A 23,544-nucleotide genomic window follows, 5' to 3' on the forward strand; every position below is an offset into this window, starting at 1 on the left:
AGTGCTTCTCTAATGGACAACAGAAGTGAGGAGTCTACTTGATTAGTACAGTATGACCGTATAGACAGAACCCTGGTTATTGGAATAGACAGAAGAGGGGGAAGAGATGGGAAGTGATGAATAGAATGTAAGAAATTCCTGGGCAGCTTTTTCAAAATACACATGGTTAGGTTCACCAAAATGTTAAGGACCTATGTATTTTCAAAATATTCCCCAAATGATCCTGAATTTACTGATGCCCTGCCACCCCACTTGAGAATCAATGATACAGGCAAATAATATGGTGGATTTATGCCAATCAGTTAATAAAGAACCCTGGATGGTTACAGACATTAGACCTAAGCATTACCTTGGGAGAAACTCATAATGGATTAGAGATCTCAGACTGTCCTGGCCTGAAACACTGAGAAACAATGCAATCTTTATATTACAACCTCAAGACCATAACAAAGCTATTTAATACCTTTTGTCAACAATTTCACACTTTCCATCTAAGCAGCATGGGAAAATCACAGTATTCTCAAAACGTTTAGATGTTTTATTAAGATTATTCCCTATCTTTACAGTGACAAAATTAGACATTTTCTGTTGAACTTCAACACCTCAACAATAAAAAGTTCAAACTTATTTTCATTAATTCAGTATATAAATTTCACAAGGCATTCTTAGAAGAAAAGATTGAGGAAAATGTTCTACCTGGTTTTGAAGACCCAGTATCAGCCTGTCCTAACTGCTTTTTCCTTTTGGCTTCCTCCACTGGATTTTCAAACTGGGTTTTCTGGTTAAGGTGACTGTAAAATGTAGAAAAACAGGCATTTCGGTTTAAGATGAAAGAGTTACATTATTTTTGAATAGACTGTTATACCATTCCATCCCTGTAGGTTAAGGGGCAAACATATATCTCTAGACTATGGAACTCAGAGAGGCTGAAAGATGGTAGGGGAAGGACTTTTGGCAACTAAAGAAAGGCCCACGGAAGATGCCTAGAAGTGAAAGCTGCTGAAGCATTCACTATTGCTTCTGCATCGAGGTACCCAATGGAGCCAATAATAGTTTTCAAAACCGTAGGAGACGCCCTCACATCTAATGCAATCAGAACAGTTGGTAATGGATCAGTTCATTTTCTAAAAGGCAGTTAATGGTAGGAGGATTTTAATTCAAGTTTCTTTAAAATGAAGCAGCTGTAAAGATGCTTTTGGAAAAATCTGAGTATAGAAGCTTTCTTGAATTTTACTATTATTTTTCCAACTGACTCACCCACATCAGTTAAGCAGAACAACTAAGAAAGAGATTTGCTTTTACCAATTTGTATTGTAGAGCAACTCTTCCACACTCAACTTTTTTCATAATTATATAATAATTAAAATAATTATGTAATCATAATATAAATTTAACTGGTATTTCTGATTTGGGAGCATTCACAACTGCCTTGGAAAGCACACAAGTCTGTGAGGGAAAGCAGAACAGCATGCGGAGACCAAGCGTGAGCGATTGGCTAACAACAGTCAATACATGATGGGCAATAGGATATTTCACCGGGGAGCAGAGCACTGGTTGGTCTGGCAAATCAGTCAAAGGGGAAGTTGGCTAAGAATGCAACTACTGAACAAAAGTTATTTAAATAGGTTCTGATACAGAAGCAATGGGAATTATATTCTAGCACTTCCATGGTACAAATATATTTCAGCCAACTGATAGCATTTTCCAGTAGAATCCATTTTAAGGAGAAGTGACATTAGCAAATACCAACAATTAAACATCAAATCATGAGAATCTCAGATTATGACTGCCTTTAGATAGGCTGAATATTACAACAATTTGCATACAAACAGTCATACAACTTGGATAATTACTTTGCCATCTGTGAACATTAATGGTGGTGACGGAGGAGGGTAGCAAGGACCCGTCAGGGCAATGAATGCTGGTTTTCTCTATGTCATTTAGGCTTCTAGTGCATTATTAACTCTGCAACAGATGTAGTTATTTAGTTTCAGAGTTCTAAACATGGCAAGTTCCACTTGAAATTCTTTGGGTTGCGATTTCACTAAAACTCAAGTATGCCTCTGCTTCCTACCAAGGGGAGCTTTTTAACTGTTAAACCCTCTGGGAAAATGGAGATCTTTGGTATTAACTTAGGGACCATTTTAAACATCATTTATTAGGTACTGACATTTTACATATTCTTGAAAGAATAAAACCACCAGAAAGTGACACTTAGAAAAGAATAAACCTGTTTAGAATAAACCCTGGCTTGCTTTAACGTCATCAGTTGGAATGACTCATTTTGCCACCTAGGCATTAAAACATAAAAAGTAGTAATTTGTATTTATACTCTTCGTAATGTGTGGGAGAGGAGAGTAGAAGTCTGCAAGTGAGTAATCCCTTTCCTGAAAATTCTTTGACAAAAGAATGTAAGATTTTAGTGCAGGGAGTAATTGCATCTGTCACCTTAAACTACTTAGATTAAAATGCTACCCAAATCACAAAACAAAACATAAAAGTTAAAACATTCTCCTTTTCATTTAGTTACTTATATTCACAATATTGTTAAGATGTAAGAGATTTTGTTTTCCATATAACTAGCTATGGGAAGTAAGATAGGAGAATCTCACAGATTACTGGAAAAATTAAACAAGGGTAGCAAAGAAGCATGACTAAATATAGGATATATAACTTGGAATGTCATCTGCATTAACATTTTGTGTATAATAGGTGGATTTTAAAAATTCACCTCCACAAACAAAACCCTTATTCTTTCATGACGAATTTGAGATATTCAAGCAGATGTATATTTTGACTCTGAAACCTAAGCACATCAAGACATTTAATGCAATACAAGAAGACAACATTTCTAAATATGTAAGCATTCTTATAGAAGGCCTGCCATTAAATTTTTGGAACAATTTTATTTTCAAAAATAAATTAATCCATTTCAGAATCTCATCCCCGAAAATAAATACTTGCAAAGAAAAAGTGCCATTGCAGTTGGTGTTACTACTACAAACCTCTGCCAAAAGCAATCATTGTGCCATCTGGTTTGACAAAGTGAGAGAGCCAAAGAGTAGCCATTCAAGTAACAGCTTTGTATCTCCATCAGTAAACTCACTGCAGATTACTATGGTCGGGATTCAAAACCTGACTAATCTGGGAATCAAGCCACACTCCATAGCTCAGCTGACTCCATACTAATGTGCATCTTGAGTACAGCCTGCTCTTTCTTAATCTAATAAATTACCCTCCTGTAAAATGAGCTCGTTCTGGGAACAATCACACAAAATCATGTTGCCGCTGCTGTTGCCCCTAATTCAGGCTATTTTACACATGCTCCATGACCTGGGAGCAGGTCACTTCAGGATTCGCCCTGAAGTTCCTTCAATATGATATCTTTGCTTAATGAGAACCAGATCATTTAGCCCAAGATTTTATAACAGGCAAACGACTTTCACCTCTTGACCATGTATTCAAATTTACTTGGAATGGACAATAAGAGAATGAGAATCATTATTGCAGAAATGTTCAGCAGTGTCAATGGCAATTAATAGTTTACTGAAGCCAAATTTAAACAGACTAAACAGCTAGGGGGGGAAATCCCACAAAACCTTTCCAGTTGGCCCGCCAATAGTCCTTTGACTGAGAAATGATTGTTTCTTTATTTTAACTAAATATGCTTTAGAAAAAAACACAACAGCAATGAAAGAGCTGCTATCTACTTTTCACATGACACTACCAGCAAGACATTAACACAATGAAAATAAAATTAGCAGAACCTTCCAAAGGAACCAAAGTGTTGACACTGTGAAGTTATATACCTAAGGGTCAAACTGAGTTGTTTTCCTAGGGTTCAAGTTAGATTTTAAGAAATCATTCCAAAACTCTAGCCACAGGGACTCAAAGAACAATCTACACATCAGAATAAAGACTAGATGTACACTTGAAACAAACGTGACATTGTGTGTCAACGATACTTCGTTAAAAGAAAAAGACCAGAGTTACAACAGGAGTCAGAGATACTTACTATAGGGATAAATACTAGGAAAGGGCATTTGTTTACACCCAAAAATTGATGAAAAATTAATAAGCAACCATAAAACTAGAAGATTCCCATGTTTGCTACTTTTTCAGGTAATGATATTTGGCCTTCACTACCTCGGCAGTAGGTCCAGACTCCTAGTTTCTAGGTACATAGTAGCAACATTTCTGATGCAGTTATTTGCCTGAGGTCAAAATTCTACCTATAGCATTTGGAAAGAAAAATCCGAGGACACTGATTTCTCTAACACAGGCAGGTGTTCGGTGCTCCACTCCGACATATACTTATGTTTAAATTTAACCATAACAGCTGTGTAAGAAGCAACTCTCTTCCCCCCAAAGTGTTCCTTGATTAACGCTCTAAAAGACAGTACACTTCTAATCCTGTACTCCAAAACTTTGGATCATTATGGTTCACTGCCCTTAGAGTGCTTTCGAGGCCTTCATGACCAAATAGCTGTCTGTGGTGTTGGAAGTGACCTTAACATTTCATCTAGTCCATGCCCTCATTTCACAGTTTTCTATATACTATTTTTCTCTTTAGATGCCGTGGTAGTAATGGTAACCACTTCCAGCTATTCATCAGCGTGGTAACTTCCCTCTTGCTCTATTTACTTCAAAGCCAACTTCTGGGGAGCCCAGACCCACTGAAGTAAATGCTCACTGCCCCTACTTCTAATTCCTCTAGTGGAAAAACTTGAAAGCTGGATTGTGGAAACATAAAGTGTTGTATTCGGGTGATTCCCTAAAGCTGTACAGTGAAGGGAAAACGTTTGGGAGAATAGTAACTGAGGTAACAAACTTACTCGACATAGTATGTCCCATACTGAGGGTCCTCTATTTTCTCCCAGCCATAAGGAAGTTCTGGAAAAAAAAAAAAAAAAGGAAATGGAGTAAAAAGCCAGATTTGAAACCAACAGAGAAGAATTCACCACGAGTGAATTTAAGTGTCTTTTATTTCATGACACTCATATTTGGGAGACTGGCAGAAAGCTGAGGACTCGCTTTCAAAGAACAAATACGGTTTGAGTTTGAGTGGCTTCTTCAATAGCTAGTGAGTGTCTCAGCAAGTAATTAGGAGCCCAGAACATTCAACTCAAAAGTGTTTACCTGAATCAGAAGCCATAAAAATGTTAATTATTTAAAAAATCATCTGGTGTAGATCCTTCATTTAAACAGCTTGATAATGCCGGTGCAAGACACACTTAACCCTCCAGCTCAGTACAAGCAGCAGCTACTTGTTCCATTTTTCCATGTATAAATAAGACTTGTCAATTATTTGTTATTCTGCCCCACTCCTCCCCCTAAAAAAAGTCCAGCCTTGGATTTTTTTCATTTCAGGTAAGCAACTGAGATTTCCTTAAAATCTAAGAAAATACCTACTCTCCCTTGCCTGAACTTGACTTGAGTTTTGGGAGGAAAATGTGGAATAACTACCACAGTGCCCTGTGTAGAATCCATATTTGTGTCTGGTAACAAAGAAATATCTTACATAGGATTATTACATATTACTCATTCCAGGTAACTGACCAATGAAATATACCAAGAAAAACTGAAGGTAGCTGAATTTCTGATAGCTTAAAAAAAAAGAAAAAATTCTGGTCTCTCCAATAGAAACTGACCCTGTCAAGAAAGAATCCTCGTTTCCTTCCCACTCTGTTTTCCAAGTTAAGGCTTCAGAAGAATCATTTTATTAGACATGAATTAAGTTGGCAGGAATGTTCTTAGCAGGTGGTTTTAGTGCTAACAATTTATACATAGGAGCCCAGCAAGAAGGGAGTTTGTCTTTTTTTTAAACCCACAGTTATACGCTATGATGGTCCATACTTTCATTTTCAATTTCTTTTAAAGTGTTTTCCTCAGAGGATGAAACGCACACACACATGCAATATATGCTAGACAGCAAATAGGCTTAGATTATATCCAAAGATTTATTAATTTTCTCCTACTTAGCCGCAGTTTTGATGCATTGACTTTGTAAGTAAAAATGTCATTGTGATGAAGCTGACAAGCTATACAAACTGTTATGCTCCAATAAAATTATTTCACATTCAGAATAAAAGGAGAGAATAAATGACTAGCCTCTTGATGAAAGCTCTGAATCACCTTCACCCCTTTTTTTCCATCATATTTTTCTGCCTGTGTGTGTGTGTGTGTGTGTGTATTGATTGATTGGTGGTTTTGAAGCTTGGTGGGTTTTTGTGGTTTTTCCTTTGAAGGACCTGGCTGAAATGTCTAAGGTGGAAAAGACGGGAACAGTTGAAAATGGCTATGTGAAAACAGAATAAAACAGCTGCGAAGAACTGGGACACACTTCAGTTCACTTTGATCCTCCGCAGCTGTGAAGCAAATAACTGTCAATTCAGCAGGTATAATATTTTATGATCAGGTAACTGTTATGGGGAGAAGAGTATTTGTTGGATTATATCTGTAAAAAACATGTTCTTTAATAATATTACCAAAGCGTTACCATTAAGGATCCTCCATGAAAGAGATTTTTTTTCTGTAATAGAGAGTTTCTTGAAATAGCATGGGAACTGAGTAGTGCTCAGTGAGGATGGATCCTATTACTGCACCACAACTGGATTTATCCTATGTCTTTAGACGTTTGGAGAGCTACAAGAACTGTAGAAACGATCTGGTATCTAAAAAACTCACTAAAAAGAATGTATTAATACTTAATAAGGATAAAAGATCAACATAAATATATTTCAGCATTCATCTGGAAGTTGATTCAGCATTTTAATTAGCAAATAACAGATAAAGCACATCCCTTTTTTAGGAGAGTAAGTAAAATGATAATTTATCTTCTGGGTTACTTTTAGTTATGGCTTTAATCCTTTACCACTGATAGCATTAGCCAGTTTTCTGCAGGGCAGATTAACGAGATAAAGAAGTGGTTATTATTTGCCCATTCAAAATAAAGTTAATAAAAGCAAAACTAAAACACCCAGCAATTTTATACACTATCCAGTGGGTCAATTAATTCACTGGCTTCCTTCCCTTTTTTCCTCTCTCTCTTCCTCTTTTCTTCTTCCTTATGCAAGAATAATTAGAAACACAACACAGTTCTTGAACTCAAAAAGTTCACAGTCTAAGCAGAAAGGCAGAAAAGATAAATTACATAATAAAGATAAACACCAGCTTCTGGGGGGGTGGTGTGCAGAGGAATGACATCACTTGCCTGGTAAACTAGCAAGAAAGCCTTCTAAAAGAGGGTGATGTTTGAGCACTCTTAAAGGATGATTTGGAAATGGGGAGAAGGGGGCCATTCCAACAGGTCAAAGAGCGCTGAGGGGTTAAGAATGGGTGGCATTTTCAGTAATTACAAATAATTTGATAGGACTGGAGTGAAAATTGTATGCAAGGTGCTTATCTTATAAGCAAGCACCAAATCACAAGGAGTGCCAGTTAAGGATTGCGATCTTTATTTAGATGACAGTGGAACCGATCATGCTGGACAAAGGCAAAATTAAATTTATATTTGAGAAAGATTATGGGCAGCAGTAACAGAGGATGGAATAGATGGCATGGAGAATAAAGACAGACAAATAAGAAAATGGATAATAGCCTAGACAAGGAGTCACGAAGGCCAGAACTAAGGCAGTGGTAGATGGAACAGAGAGAGAGAATGTTTATAGAAGTCAGAGTAACAGGACTCAGTGATGACCATGAAGCCTGAAGGAGGAAAAGAGAAGAGGAGGCCAAAATGATTCCCAGGTTCCTGGCTCTTCTGGCATGAAACGGGTACGTTATCAAATATTGACTGAATACCTACCATGAGAATAGCTCTGGGAACAGGAAAGCGGTATTAATTTGGATTTAGAGGCATTTAGGGGACAAATAATATGTAAAAAGTGCCTAGTACAGGCCTCAGCACCAGTGGACACTCAAGAGACGGCAAGCATTTAAAAGTCAGAACTGAGAGAACAAAATGAGGAGGATCCGGTGAGGAGAAAGTTGAGGATGGGAACCAGCTGGGGCCCATCGAACTGGGAGGATGTGACGTCGCTGTTGAGGGCAGAAGGGGAGGGTATAGAGAAGACTGAGCTCAGTTTGGAAGGTAACACATTTGAGGGGTCTACGGAACATCCTGGCAGAGATATCTCACAATTTCATGGAAACAGAAACCTGGTCTTCAAAAGAGCAATGTGGGAAGATAAGGATTTGAGAGACACTGCGTTTAAAAGCCACAGCAGAGCATGGAGCACTGGGTCTTATAGGCAAACAATGGATCATGGGTCACTACATCAAAAACTAATGATGTACTGTATGGTGACTAACATGACATATTAAAATTAAATTAAATTAAAAAAATAAATGAATACAAGCCACAGCAGGGGTGCCTGGGTGGCTCAGTCAGTTAAGCATCTGCCTTCAGCTCAGGTCATGATCTCCAGGTCCTGGGATAGAGCCCTGCATCTGGCTTCCTGCTCAGCAGGGAGTCTGCTTCTCCCTCTCCCTCTGCCCCTCTCTCACCCCTGCTCATGTGCTATCTCTCGCTCTCTCAAATAAATAAAATCTTAAGAAAAAAAAAAAAAAGCCACAGCAGTGGACAAGATTACTTGGATAAATTGTGAACAGAATAAGGTAGAGAACAGAACCTCAGGAGTGTTCACAATTTAAGGAGCAGATGGAGAAAGTAACAATAGTCAGGGGGAAGGGTGTCAAAGAAGACAGGGGAGGAGAGCATGGTCAACACTAATACATGCTCTGTAAAGCTCTGAGAACCAAAGGGCTGAAAAGAGACCATCAAATCTGGCAAACAGGAGGCTATTCATGACCTTAAGACAAGCACTTTCACTGAAAAGATAGGGGGCGAAAGTCAGCATATTGTAGTAGTGGGAGGGAAAACAGGAGGTGAAGTCCTCAAGAAGAGATGACTTTCTTTTTTTTTTTTTCTTCTTTTGAAACTTGGTTGTAAAAAAATTAGTTGAGAACTGGCAGGAGTAGGGTCAAGAGAACATGTATTTATCTACTATTGAGAGAGGAAAGACCTAACACCATATCTTTCTGGGCTAGAAGCCAGAGCATTCTCCCCAAAAGCTGATTCAAAAGGAAAAACCATTTCTGGCAATATCAAGCAGCTGGTTGGTTCTACAGCCAATGAATTTATCTTTGTTTCCTCTTGCCCAAATAATATTTTTCTTATTTAAATATATGAATTGCAATTGTTTTCTCATTGTGGAGCGGTAGTCAGTTGATAATTCTTTTTTATCATTCTCTAAGCTCCACAATACCATCAGCATTTAATACTTTTTAGCCTTTAGTAAAAATGGAATCTTTCTTTTTTTTTTTTTTTTTTTTTTTTTTTATTAAAGATTTTATTTATTTATTTGAGAGAGAGAATGAGAGACAGAGAGCATGAGAGGGAGGAGGGTCAGAGGGAGAAGCAGACTCCCTGCCGAGCAGGGAGCCCGATGCGGGACTCGATCCCGGGACTCCAAGATCATGACCTGAGCCGAAGGCAGTTGCTTAACCAACTGAGCCACCCAGGCGCCCCTAAAAATGGAATCTTTCATCATAAAAGAGGTGAGCTGGGTATAAAATGGATTCCTGATGTTGTATTTTTAAGATAACTATTTAAGCAAAACACTACTTATTGTATTTGAATGAATATAGATATGTACATCAATTAAACCATTAGAGATAGCATCAAGATACACTTGGGTTCTGAATATCAGAAGACTAGGAAGGAAAAGGGCAAGTTTTAGAAACTAAGGTTTTTCTAGAAGATCTTAAATGTTTAGCAGAATGCAAGCAATAAGCATCTTAAACTACAAAAACTTACATTTAAAATGTCTTCATTGTTATTATCCCTTACTGAGCATCTACTCTGCAAAGCACTGTGGAGATCACCAATGTTAAGTCAGATATAGTGTAGTGGGAGAGAGCATACTGTGGGGCCATTTCCCCCACTCAGGGAGGAGACCAAGTGCACAGTGGAAGTGGTAACAGTGGGCTGAGCATCAAACAAATAGGCTCAGGGGTCCAAACTGTGGGGTTCCCACAGTGAGTACAGGGGATGTGAGGAAGGCATAGCCAGTTGTGGGGATGGAGAGTAGCCCTTCTATCAAAAAGTTCTGAACATTCTTAGAATACTAACTGCAACTGTGGTTGCTTAGGTTGACCATATAATGTACTGTCCACTTTTGAGAGTAAAAGGGGACACTATTATTAATTATGCTGGGACAAAAGGAATAAGCTGGGTTAGTCCTGGGCCAACCAAGACATACTGTCACCTTTAACGTAAAGAGCATTAAGGGGACACACTCATCCAATTTTTCAAATTTCCATAGAGGGGAAAGAATGAGAGAAACAGTCTAGTTTCTCTGAGCCCCTTTCCTTTCTTCTCCAAGGAAGAATGTCTATCTTATCTGACTGGAGAGTTTTAGAAATGAATTCAGTACGCTTGGCTCAGGGCCTCTTGAGTTCCTTCACTGTTGTCTGCACAGAGTGCAGTCTGGTCTGATTTGCCATGCCTGCCTTAGGGGAGGAGGACCTAGCTGATCAGAGGCCAGAGATTGAGTGCTGAAGGCTGCTTCCTACAGGGGTAAAATACCAGGAAGCCCACGTAGATGCAGAGCTAGCATTCTAACTCAACCCTCTGCTTCCTAGGTCTTATTTCTCTATTGACTCCCAACAAGTGAACAAAGACAGACTTACTATTTATGGCCTCCGCCCAGAACTTCATAGACATTAAAAAATATTTTCAAGAAGGAGACTGAAATAATCTGTGGGATAGAGTAGCTTCTTTCCATTCCTTCTTTTCCTTCTCCCCTCCTTCCAAACATTTAAGCCTCTACTGAAGGGATAGGTAGATGAGTGAGACAAAATCATCGCTCCTACAGAGTGTATGTATCTAGTTACACTGCAATGTTAATACATGCTCCAGTAGAAATATGTCATATGGTACTGTTGAGCACAGAGAAGAGAACATCTAATTCTGACCTGCAGAGAATGACAGAGTGGGTGACAAAGAAATTAGACTCTAGAACTGAGCTTAGGAGGATGACTAGGTCTGAGCCAGGTGGACACAGGGAGCGAGTGAGGCTTGTTCCTGGCCGAAGGGATGGGCACGTGGCAGAGGCAAAGACAAAAATGATGCCATATTTGTGACATGAAAATACTTGGGAAAAAAAAAAGAAAATACTTTGGAAAAGAAATACAGAATATGGTTCAATTGTAAACTAGACTTTATTCTGTGACTGTAGGGAGCCATTATAGGTATCTGAGCAAGGGAGAGGTATGAGGCAGTTATATTCTAGAAAGATTCATAGCCAATGTGGCCAAAGGTTTTGGATCATGTAGCCTTATCAGCAAAACATTTAACATGTACTTCCAAGATGTATATGGTTATTCATAAAATCTGTCCCATACTCCTACTACTATGTACATAATAAAACATATACAAAACAGGAAAAAAGAGGAGATAAAGACGAAATGAACAATTACCAATTTTACCTCAATGTGGTTTTAAAAAGCTCACATGAGGTATATGAAGCATCAGCTCTCTGCTGTTTACTTACTGTTCGTTTGGGCTTGCATATTTGTATTATCTTCAACAGGCAGTATCTTTGCAGAAATATTTTTAAGCCACATTTCAGTTGTGTGTGAATTAAAAACGAAATAACAAAGTCTATGTATCCCCTTAACTGGGCACAAGTGAACTGTAAAACTTTACAGTGACCTTGACAAAAGTAATGGCGCTACGTCCACTTTTCCCTCAAGACACTCTGGGTGCTGCACGTGATCATCTGACATACAGAATGAGAAAGAACGCGCTGTCAATCTGTATGTAAAATAGTAGAGAAACTTGTTTTTTTTTCCCAGTAGGAATATTACGAAAAATAAGTTCTAACATTTTCTTCCTGTACATCAATAGATAATTTGAGCACCATCATTTTGGAGATCACCAGCATAAAGAACATATTGAAGGAGGAGAAACAACTGCAGGACAAGAGGACCAAGAATAATTTAAGTTTGTGGTGACTGGAGGGATGGAGGAAGATTTAAAAGAAAAAAGATCTTAAAGATATAAAAGCATATGGATAGACAGCTACGTGAAAAAGCCAAAATGGCAAAATGTTCATTGTAATATCTCAGTGGTGGGCAAATTACTATAAAATTCTCTCAATTTTTCTATATATTAGAAAATTTTCATACTAATATATTGGCAGACTATGGAGAAAAAAAGAAAAAGCAACGGGGATTGGGAACTGTATAGGGAACAGAGCAAGAGGAGAGGAAGAAGAAGCAAATCTGCCTCCGATCATCTGGCCCAGAGGACTATAAGCATGGCACCTATGCCAGAAAGAGGGATGGGTAGGGGGTGACTTTAGAAGAAAGATGTCAGTTTAGATTTATATGTGTATTAGAAGTGCTACTAGGGCAATTTTTTTTAAAGTCTCTACGTGTTTTTGGTTTATGGAGATAAAGTTAATACAAATTATGTTTTAAAATTTAAAAAAATAAAAATTAAAAAATTAAAAAAATCTCAAATGCAATAGGAAATACAGAAACAGAATTCAAAATAGGACAATACCAGAGATTCAATAATGGGCCAGCTATAGTAAATTAATAATTAGAGCTCTGACAATAAATTCATTCTATAAGGGAAAACAGGAAAAGGCAGAGAATTGAACTGGCATGAAGACCAGCAAGACAGACGTGCCTGCGAAGGCTAACACCACATTCACAGGCTTAAAAAAGTCAAATTTTCTGGTATTACATATTCTAGTTTACCTTGACTGTAGCTGATTTCACCATACGGAACTTACTGATGAAAGCCTTATAGACAAGTGCGGTATGTTATTAACATCCGACAAAATACAAGAGATCTTAAGTGCTCGTTCAGTTATAAAACAAAAAATGAGTGTGGGCAATTGCATGTGCCTTCCTAACCACCGCCCCAAACAAGGTGGAGAATATATTCATCATTCCAGAGAGTTATTTCAATTCACCCACTTCCCCATTCTCCGCCTCATTTTCCAACTTCTATCAGCATAGATGAGTCTCCCTGTTCTCGGACTTTAATTAATTGCTAAGTGAGTACCCATTCTTTTGTGTCTGGCTTCTTCTATTCAGCAAGTTTGAGATTGTTGAGGATTATCAACAGTTTTTTTCTTTTTACTGATGAGTACTATTTCACTGCATGAATATACCAAAAATTGTTTATCCATTCTTCTGTGGATGGGTATTTGGAATGGCTCCAGGTTTGAGCTATGAATACAGCTGTTGTATCATTCAGGTGGAGTCTTTTTGGGAACATGTGTTTTCGTTTCTCCTGAGACAAGCCCTCATGGGCAACTGCCAAAAGCTCTCCAAAATGTTCACGTAATGTCACATCACCACCAACCAGTAAAAGTTGCAGCCGCTCTACAATCTCCCCAGTCTTTGGTGCTCTCAGTGTATTTGACTCCAGCCCTTCCAGGGAACGTGAATGCGTCTCACTGTAGTGATGGCTAATGAAGATGAGCACCTTTTCATGTCCTTCCTGTCTAGTCCTCTGTCTTCTTTGGTGAAGTGTCCAAGTTCTTTGGCCATTTTGAAAAACAACTTTATTGAGGTATATTTTGCATATCATAAAATTAATCTGTTTTAAATGTTCAATTCAAGGAGTTTTAATAATTTACTGGGTTGTGCAACCATCACCACGATCCAGTTTGGGAACATTTCTATCGCCCCCGTAAGATCCCTCATGTGATTTAATCTCTATTCCCATCCTCACCACTGGGCAACCACCACTGATTTGCCCTTCTGTCTCTATAGATTTGCCTATTCCAGACATTTCATATAAATGGAATCCTGTAGTAGCTGGTCTTTAGTGTCTGTCACTTAGCACAACACATTGAGATTTGCTCATGTTGTAGTATGTAAACTATTTCATTCCTTTTTATCGCTGACTAGTATTGCACTGGATGATTACACATTTTACTTATCCATTCATTAGCTGGTGGACATTTGAGTTGTTTCCACTTTGGGGCTATTTTGAATAGTGATTCTATGAATATTTACAGGCACGTCTTTGTGTGGACATATGTTATCATTCCTCCTGGGTAGAGGACTAGGGAGTGGAAATGTTAGGTGATAGGGTAAATTTGTATTTAACCTTTTAAGAAACTGCCGAACTGTTTTCCAAAGCAGCTGTACCATCTTATATTCTGCCCAGCACTGTACCAGGGTTACCATTTCTTCCCATCCTCACCAACATTTGTTATTATCTGTCTTTTCTGATTATAGTCATTCTCGTAGATATAAAGTGGTGTCTCTCTGTGGTTTTAATTCACATTTCCTCAATGACTAATGATATTAAGTATCTTTTCTAGTGGTTATTGGGTATTTGTAGATCTTCTTTGGTGAAATGTCTATTTAAATATTTTGCCCATTTAAAAATTTGGTTGTTTGTCTTCTTATTAATGAGTTATAACCATTCTTTTTGATTCAGGATATAATTCCTTTGTCAGATACATATCACATAGCCTATGAGACTTGGTCTATTCATTTTCTTAATGGTGTCTTTTGATGAATAAAAATTTAAAATTTTTATTAAGTCCAATTTATCAAGTTTTTCTTTCATGGTTCATACTTTCTGTGGCCTAAGAAATCTTTGCTAATCCTGAAATTATGAAGATATTCTCCTAAATTTTCCTCTAAAAGCTTTAGGGTTCTAGCTTTTATGGTTAGGTCTTTGATCCACCTGAAATTAATTTCTGTGTATGGAGTGAGGTATAGTTGAAGTTCATTTTTCCTTACGAATATCCACCCAGTTTTTCCAGCACCATTTGTTAAAGATCCTCCTCCTCTCATTGAATTGATTTGGCACCTGGGCTGTAGATGAAGTGATTACATATGTGTGCATCTATTTCTGGATTCTCTATATTCTGTTCCAGTGATCTACTTGTCTATCCTTATGTCAATGCCACACTGTCTTGGTTACTGAGCTTTATAGTAACTCTTCAAATCTGGTGGCCTACATCCTTTACCTCTGTCCTTTTAAAAGACTATCTGGCTAACTGGAGCTATATATATTTTAGAATTGGCTCATTAATTTCTTCAAGACAGACTTAGAGGATTTTGATTGGGATTGTGCTAAATCTAGATATCACTTTAAGGAAAATGAACATCATTAACGACATTGTGTCATTCAATCTGTGAACAGAGTGTATCTCCTCAATTATTTCAAGTCTTCATTAATTTCTTTCAGGGATATTTTCTAGTTTTCAGTGTGTCTTGTGCATCTTTCAGTAGATCTGTGCATCTTTCAGTGGATTTGCTCCAAGGTATCTAATTTTTTTTATATCATTGCAAACAATTTTAAAATAATTCCATTTTCCAATTGGTTGTTCCTAGAAAAATTCTTTTTTTTTTTTTTTTTTTTTTAAGATTTTATTTATTTATTTGAGAGAGAGAGAATGAGAGACAGAGAGCATGAGAGGGAGGAGGGTCAGAGGGAGAAGCAGACTCCCTGCCGAGCAGGGAGCCTGATGCGGGACTCGATCCCGGGACTCCAGGATCATGACCTGAGCCGAAGGCAGTCGCTTAACCAACTGAGCCACCCAGGCGTCCCTGTTCCTAGAAAAATTCTTAATATTGTAATCATGCTGAACAAAATATATAAACTGTTTAATTTTTTTTAATAGATTGGAGTTCAATCTATAGGAGGACTATCTGAAACTCATTCGCAGCCATTCATTTTTAACCCAAGGTAAATAATTTCTGATACGGTGATACAAAATGAATGCAAATTTTATTCATCTTCACTCTATATTCAAGAAGGCATAGCAAACAATTTTGGTTGGGGTAAAGTCTATATTTATGTGCAAGACTATACTATTAAGAACTATATAATACATAAGATAAACAAGCATTATTACCTAAGAATTCTTAGAGAAATTTTTCTACTAGGCAGTAAAAATTGTGTGTGGGTGGGGTGGGGGGCGGGATATATTAGAGACTTTCACTCAGTTTCTACTGATGCTCTAAATGAAAGAATAGCCATAAATACTAACACATCTGTTCTAGTGATACTAAATTAAATATATTTTTGAAGGTTCAATAGCCATGATGAGGCTACCCTGTGGTTAAGAATGTATCTAATTTATTAAAATATTTATTTAGAAATTGAAAACTTTTTCTTTAAAACAAACATGAAAAAAGGGCAATTTATTTTTATTAAGACTCTTAAAAAGGATTTCATTGTATAATTCTCAAAAAGAGAGAAATAAAGTCTCTCATAAAATTAGATTCAATGACACAATTGTGAGAGTCAGTTGAATATGATATCCACCCACTGCTTATGTGCTTATGCACATTATGGTTTGTTTAGGGTTTTGGAAAACTCACTATCCAAGCAAGAAAAACAAGAAGGATTAAGTGAATAAGTACAATATAAAAGATTTCTGAATCTCTACCTCCGTCTTCACAGTCTTCAGGGGCTTTGGCTTTCTTACAAAGACGAGGATCCAACCAGGTGGTTGTCTTGGTATTGTGGCTGCAGAATAGAGATTTCAATTAGAAACAGTAAAATAAAGAGGGAGGAAAGTATTTCAAAAGCAAAGATTAAAAGTCACTGAAAGGTATATGATGTCTGCACATTTATCTCCTACAGGCTCTGTTTGCACACCTCTGATTCAATAATCCTATTGTTCTCAATCTGCTCCTTCAAAACTGCCATACAGGGAAGGTAATCCTAGAGGCACTAATCTGAGAAAGAAGACACTAAAAGAAGGGGTAAAATGCCAAGTACAGAATAATAGACACTGACTTAAGCAGTCAAAAATATTCCAAAGGGTGGGCACATAGCCCCATACTGTGCATTATCCAGTTGAAAAAGCTGCCTTGAAAACCTTGTTTGGTGCTGGCTGAATTCCTTCCTCCCTCCCTTCAAAAAACACTCTATTTCTTGAGTACCTGTGATGCGTGGCACTGTGCTGACGGTGGGCGATAGAGTGTTAAACAGAAAGATTCCCCTGCCCTCAAAAGTGTTCTTTAAAATGAAAGAGTTTCATAAAATAAAAAGTCTTCAAGTATCTATTTCTGCAGCATGAAAGTAAAAATGATGGGTACAGTTAAAGTCTACTCTACAAACTATGGATCATATACTGAATAGAAAAAAGAAGGCAGAACCAAAAGCCACCCCCCCTGCCCCCCCCCCACACACACACTCCTTTTTATGAAGCAGACCACAGAGGCTTCCAGGAGCAGTGTCACCATGCAGCAGACACCAATGCTAAAACAGAGCCGTCACACTGCTGAGTAGACAGTGGTACAGTATAAACATCTGAAATATGAGGATATTAAAGAAAGAAAACACCACGGAGGAAAATATACCCAAGACAACAAAATGCAAATTAAAGTTATTATCAAAGTAGAGTGAGAATAACAACGTGAATAAAAAATATCATTCATTGGTGTTTTTATCATGAGATAAACTCCCTATCCTTTATATTAATTATTCTTAGGAAATTAAGCCAATGGTTTCAGGGAATTAATCATACCTTCTATGCCTTTTCTAACTCCTGAGCTACTTAGGGCCATTGCAACCCCTTCTTACACATTGCCAGGTATAATACTAGCTGGTAGACTATGGTAGAAACACTTCTGTATGCTGAATAATGGATAATCTGAATAGGAGAAACTGGGATTGTTTCTAGATAGTCTGTGTTACCCGTTCTGTCAAAGTGCTAATTTCTCCACACTCAAGCCAGTTAAATTGATTTTAGCAACATGAAAAGGATCAGGACTCCAAAGAGGCTTAGCAGCATGTAGATTGTTAGAAAAAAAAAAAAAAAAATCATGTATGTATCTTGCTAAACCTAATTCAAAATTGCTACTTGAGAAAAGCTTAACTTTGGTTCCAATGCTCCAAAATTTTTATTGCTAAATTAGCAGATGTAGGCAATCTACTAGGATTTTACCCAGTATTTCTCAAGGTAAAGAAATGTCCATAGGAGCTATACCCAAAACATAATAGCTAAAGGCTACAGACCTATTTTCTTACAGACGCGTGATTTAACAGCAGTAGTAACGCAGATCAAATACATTAGCTACAGCAGCAAATACTATTCAGCTATATTGTGGTTACGAACCCCTTATCAGATATGGGTTTGCAAATATTTGCTCCTATTCTCCCAGTTGTTTTTCCACTCGTTGAGTGCTTCCCTTTGCTGCACAGTTTTTAAGTCTGATGAAGTCCTGTTTGTCTATTTTTGTTTTTGTTGCCTGTAGTTTCTGTATCCAAGAAGTCCTTGCCAAATTCAATGCCATGAAATTTTGTCCCTGTGTTTTCTTTTAGGAATTTTATGGTTTCAGGTCTTATATCTAGGTCTTCAATGCATTTTAATAACGTTCAACTCTAAAGGCATTTCTTTTATAAATTCTCTCCTCTCTCTATAATTTACTAACTTATCCCCATTTACAGGATAAAGTACTGTCAGGTTCAATGTCTCATACTCTGCTTCTGAAGATACTCTAGCCACTTCTGATGACTCCACATCTCACTTGGGGATTTAGTGCTAAAATCAGAATGAAAGCCAAAAGTCTAAATTACCCTTGAACAACCCCTCAAATTGTCCAGAGAGAAGAGTATACCTAATTTTGTCTGTCTTGCATAATCCTTGTCATTAATGTTTACGTACATGTATAATATAATCAATACTGTACCATGTATGGTAGAAAGAATACAATTAACACAAAATCTATGTCTTTTAAATACTGTAATTCCACTTGGTAAAGCAAGATGCTCACTCTATGGGAAGGATGTGGAACTTGGGACCAAATGAGGAAACAGATTCAAGTCTCCCCCGCCAACTCATTTTTAAGTGTATGTTCCTTGACTATAGTGTCCAGCTCTCAATATTTTAATTGTTATTTACCTGCTGTATTCTGTAACTTCACTACATTCATATTCTGCCTCTGCGCAAATTATTTTAAAGATGAGAATTATAGTTGCATAAGAATATAAAAATGCTTCATAATGAAACTTCCAAAAAATTATTGTCATATTATTATTCTCTGGTGCAAACCATATAAAATTTTAGGTTCATCAAATACATGTGGTATTCTATATCTCTATAAATATATTTATATTTACATTAATAGTGCTTTCTCATAAATTAGCGTTTGTCAATTTATATTGTACCAATGAGTCTGAGGATCAGTGATATTTCCCTCCTATATTATTCAACTACATTGCCTGAATACATCTAGAACTGAAAATATTCAGCTCAGATAATACATATGCCCTCCCTCCACAGGATGGTAATTCTTGAAATACTCAATAAGTTGGACAATCTATCAAAAGTTTAAAAAAAACATCAAGGCAAAATACCCTCCATGCCTACATTTTTCATGATTAGTGATAAAACTGTTTTTAATCCTCCTGTTTTTATAAAACCAGAAGTCCTTTATCCAAGTCAAATAAAAATGAAATGTCATCCAGGGAAATCATCAGATTAAAGAATCAACTGTTACTTGTATGAAAAAATTTTTTTAAAGAAAGACAAAAGAAACGGAAGCCTCGTGAATGAGGATAAAGCAATGGTAAGCCAAGCCTCACAGTGACAGGGTGTGTTAGGAGAGATACAGACATTTGCTTACTCAATGAAGTAGACCATCCCTGTGTCGGTGTAGGCCATCTCCCAGTTTTTGGGCAGTGGTTCCAGATTCTCATCTCTCATCATATAATTTCTGAAGTCCATGGAGCTATTAGTTTGGTTATAACTCGGGACAGTCTTCATCCAGTCAGACGACTCAGAACGCCTCTCTCCATTTTCTGCCATTGAACACAGAACAGCGTGCGAAGCAGGTAAAGTTACACTCCCTTCAAACAGCTCTCTTCATTTCCAACAAAACGCCAAACACTTATTGCAAATTTCCATGTGTGTTATGTCCACGTTCTGCTATCATTTTTAAAAAACATTTTATTTATTTATTTGAGAGACAGAGAATGAGAGAGAGAGAGCACATGAGAGGGGGTAGGGTCAGAGGGAGAAGCAGACTCCCTGCTGAGCAGGGAGCCCGATGCGGGACTCGATCCCGGGACTCCAGGATCATGACCTGAGCCAAAGGCAGTCGCTTAACCAACTGAGCCACCCAGGCGCCCTGTTCTGCTATCATTTTTGAGGTAACAAATAGACATACTGCATTTTTTTCATCTGCTAAGTGACATTAACCCAGTACAGCACTTCTGATGCCAGTCTGGGAAAGAAGCGACAAGCAACACTGGGATCAATTGGGAATATTGTGAATATGTGTCAGTTAGTGTATGACTGACAGCAAAGTCTGCAGGGCCGCTTACACGGTCCTTTCATGGGCCAGGCTCTACTTGAAGCACTTTACATATATGAACTCATGATCCTCACAGCAGCCCTGTGATGATTTATTATTACTCTTACGTTTTTTAGATTATGGATGAAGAAACTAAGGCACAGTGAGGTCAATTTAGTCAGGGTCACACAGCTGATAACACAAAGTCAGGATTCAAATCTAGGTGGTCCACGCTCTGAACTGCTCTACCAACCTGTCTCACATATATTTAACACAGGCCTTTAACATAATACTAGTTTTTTAAAATTACGCTCAATAGACTTTCTGTTGTTAAGTCTAATTCTCTGTTGGTGATATCACAATCCTTTGAGAGTCCCAGAGTCCATGAGGTAGGTAAGAATACTAAAATTTGGTTACCATCTAGGGAATTCACAATTCATGCACTTCGAACTTACGACAACTCCAAACTGCGGGCAATGCCTCGGAATCAGAGAATCTTAGAAGACGCCTTAGATATCATTACATATAGTACTTCACTCTCACTGTCCTTTATCCAACCTAGTTCTAGAATCCATTAATACAGCTACTTACTACCCTTCACCATTCCTCACCCCCCATCTGTGCCCTCGCCCCCCATCTGTGCCCTCGCCATGTCCTCATTGTCCTACTCAGGCAACTTAAGTTCCGTGATCAGCCATGATCGTCGCTCCCTTGCAAACACTACTGGATCTTCTGCTTCAACCTTACTTCAGCATACGTGCCCGGCTGAGGCATAACTCTGCTTACATCTCTCCACCTACTCTATGCGGGCACATGTAGCTGATAACTAACCTCAAGAGGGCATTTAATGGTGTATGATAATCACAGGAAATTCCTTTAGTCCGTTCACTCTGACACTCCCCTGGATAACTATTTCATACTTTTCTTCTTAAATCTACCATTACTTCTCCCTCAGCCCTAATCTCATTGGATGACCCTGTTTCCTCCACATAGCTAAATCCAATGATCAGTTCTCAGTGGCTCTCTTATCTGACTTATCAGTGGCATCTGACATAGTTGATCATTCTCTTCCCCTGGCTTCTAGGCCCCTCCACCCTCCTGTGTGCCCTTCTATCTCACTGGCTCTTCTCAGTCTCCCTGAGCTCCACGTAGGAGAGGGTCTTCTCAGGGTTCCATCTCTGGACGTTTTCTCTTCTCTTTCTAGAGTTACTTTCTTGGTGATCTCATTCAGTGTCACTGCTCTGCAAGTTGTATGCTGATGATGTCCCAATATGCATCTTCAGACCAGACATAGACTTTTAAATCCAACTTCAAACAGGACATTTGCATTTGGATGTCTAATGAGCATCTCAAGCTTAAATATCCCAACTGGAGCTCCTACTACCCTTTTCCAATCCAAACCGACTCCTCTTACAATCTACCTCATCTCAATAAAGGCAACTCCATTCTTCTGGATACTCAAATTAAAACCCTTGAAGTGATCTTTGACTCTCTGCTCTCGGACCTCAAATCCAGTCTGTCAGCAAATGTTACTGGCTCAGGCCACTTCTTCCCTGTCACACTTTCATCAGGTCCAAACCACTATCTCTCACATAAATTACTGCAATAACCTCTTAATTAGTATCACTATTTATGCCTGCCATCCTACTGCCTATTTTCAATTCAGTAGCCAGAATGAGCCTATTAAAATTTGTTTTATCATGTTCCTCTCCTACTCAAAACCCTATAATGGTTTCTCATCTCAGAATAAAAAGCAAAATTCTTTTTTTAAAAAGCAAAATTCTTCCAACGACGTATAAGATCCTACATAAATGCATTTCCACACACCCCCAATCATTATCTGACTGACCTCATTGCTCACTATTCTATTTCCTTCCATCACTCTGCTCCAACCACATATAATGTATTGTCCACGTTGTATCCAACTATATTGGTTTCCTTGCCTTTGTCTGAGTATTCCAGGCATGCTCCCACCTCAGGGCATTTGTACTTAAAATTCCCTCTGGCTGGAATGTTCTCCTCCCAGATATTTTGGGTTTACACCATCGCTTCTTTCAAAGTCTTCTTCTCAGTGAGATCTTTTCTGCCACTCTATCTAAAATCCACTACTTTTTATCCCTCTCCTTCTCTGCTTTGTTTTTCTCTTTAGCACTCTCTAATATACCATATGCTATTCATTCATGTTGGATAATTTTTTTTCTCCCACTAGAAGGCAAAGTTCATGAAGACCAGAGCTTTTGTCTGTTTTGTTCAGTGCTTTATTCTTAGCTGTTAGAAAAATGCCAGCACCTACTAGCCTAGCAGGTACTCAATAAATATTTGTTGAATGCATAGCTAGAATAAAACCCACGATTCATTCTCCAGGCAAAAAAGTGACAGAAATTAAAAGGCACCCAATGTGTAAATCAATCTGGAAGGGAGTTACAATCTTGGGACAGAAGTATGTTGGAGGAAAACAAAAGCAACTATATGATGTCTCATACTTTTCTGAACATAATTTGAAATGACTGTGTAAAAGAGTTCGCTTAATAGCCAATGACTTGAAAATACTGTTTATGTAACAACCAATACTTGGGAAAAAATTTTAGCATTATTATATAACATATGTCATCCTACATGGGCATATTAGCATTCTCACATGAATTCTTCAGCAAGATATAAAATAATATACATATTGGGGATACAAATAAATCTTTAACTATCCCCTCACCACTTCCATCTCCAACAATTTTCTGATTTTTCAAGGCAGCAATTCTAGTCCCCAAAAGCAACACAAAAAGCACATTTCCACAACTTTCAATAAAAGTTAACAACTAGAGTTAGTACCTATTCAGAAAAAACCAAGGGCTATTAGTCCTGTCTTTTATTGTTTTTTTCCTTAAAATAGTCTGAATATTTTCTCTTACAAAGAAATATATAATCCAGTGGAAGTGCCCTATGGTATCCACACACAAAAGATAGTATACAAACTGCCTCCCACTCTTGGATACACTCCCTTTAAATATTAACGTCAACAAGTTAGTAACATCTGCTTTAACAACTGGCTTACATGACAAACATAAAGCTTTGGGGATCACAAAGAGGTTTCCCTCTGAAGGAACTGCAGTGGTCACTGAGAAGATCTGTATTAGGAAGTAAAAACAGAATATTTTTTCCCCCCTCAAAATAAGAATATATAAATTCCAACACTGGGACAGATTCATGGTCTGTAATTCCAGTCTTAAACATTTAAAAATGTTAACAGAC

General features: G+C 37.8%; 1 protein-coding gene across 3 annotated transcripts in view; it reads right to left on the minus strand.

Moving 5' to 3' along the window:
* The window catches only part of MAGI3 (membrane associated guanylate kinase, WW and PDZ domain containing 3), a 237,077-nt gene that overhangs the window by 43,801 nt on the left and 169,732 nt on the right, over positions 1–23,544 (minus strand). For all 3 annotated transcript variants that reach the window (XM_036088450.2, XM_078072592.1, XM_036088453.2), the window contains exons 5-8: positions 19,630–19,804; positions 16,443–16,522; positions 4,836–4,893; positions 697–791 (exon numbers count right to left, since the gene is read on the minus strand). In XM_036088450.2, the coding sequence (XP_035944343.2) occupies positions 697–791; positions 4,836–4,893; positions 16,443–16,522; positions 19,630–19,804 (408 nt within the window). The remainder of the gene's footprint in view (positions 1–696; positions 792–4,835; positions 4,894–16,442; positions 16,523–19,629; positions 19,805–23,544) is intronic.

This window comes from Halichoerus grypus, chromosome 5 (genome assembly GCF_964656455.1).
Source record: "Halichoerus grypus chromosome 5, mHalGry1.hap1.1, whole genome shotgun sequence".
NCBI classification, from domain to species: Eukaryota; Metazoa; Chordata; class Mammalia; order Carnivora; family Phocidae; genus Halichoerus; species Halichoerus grypus.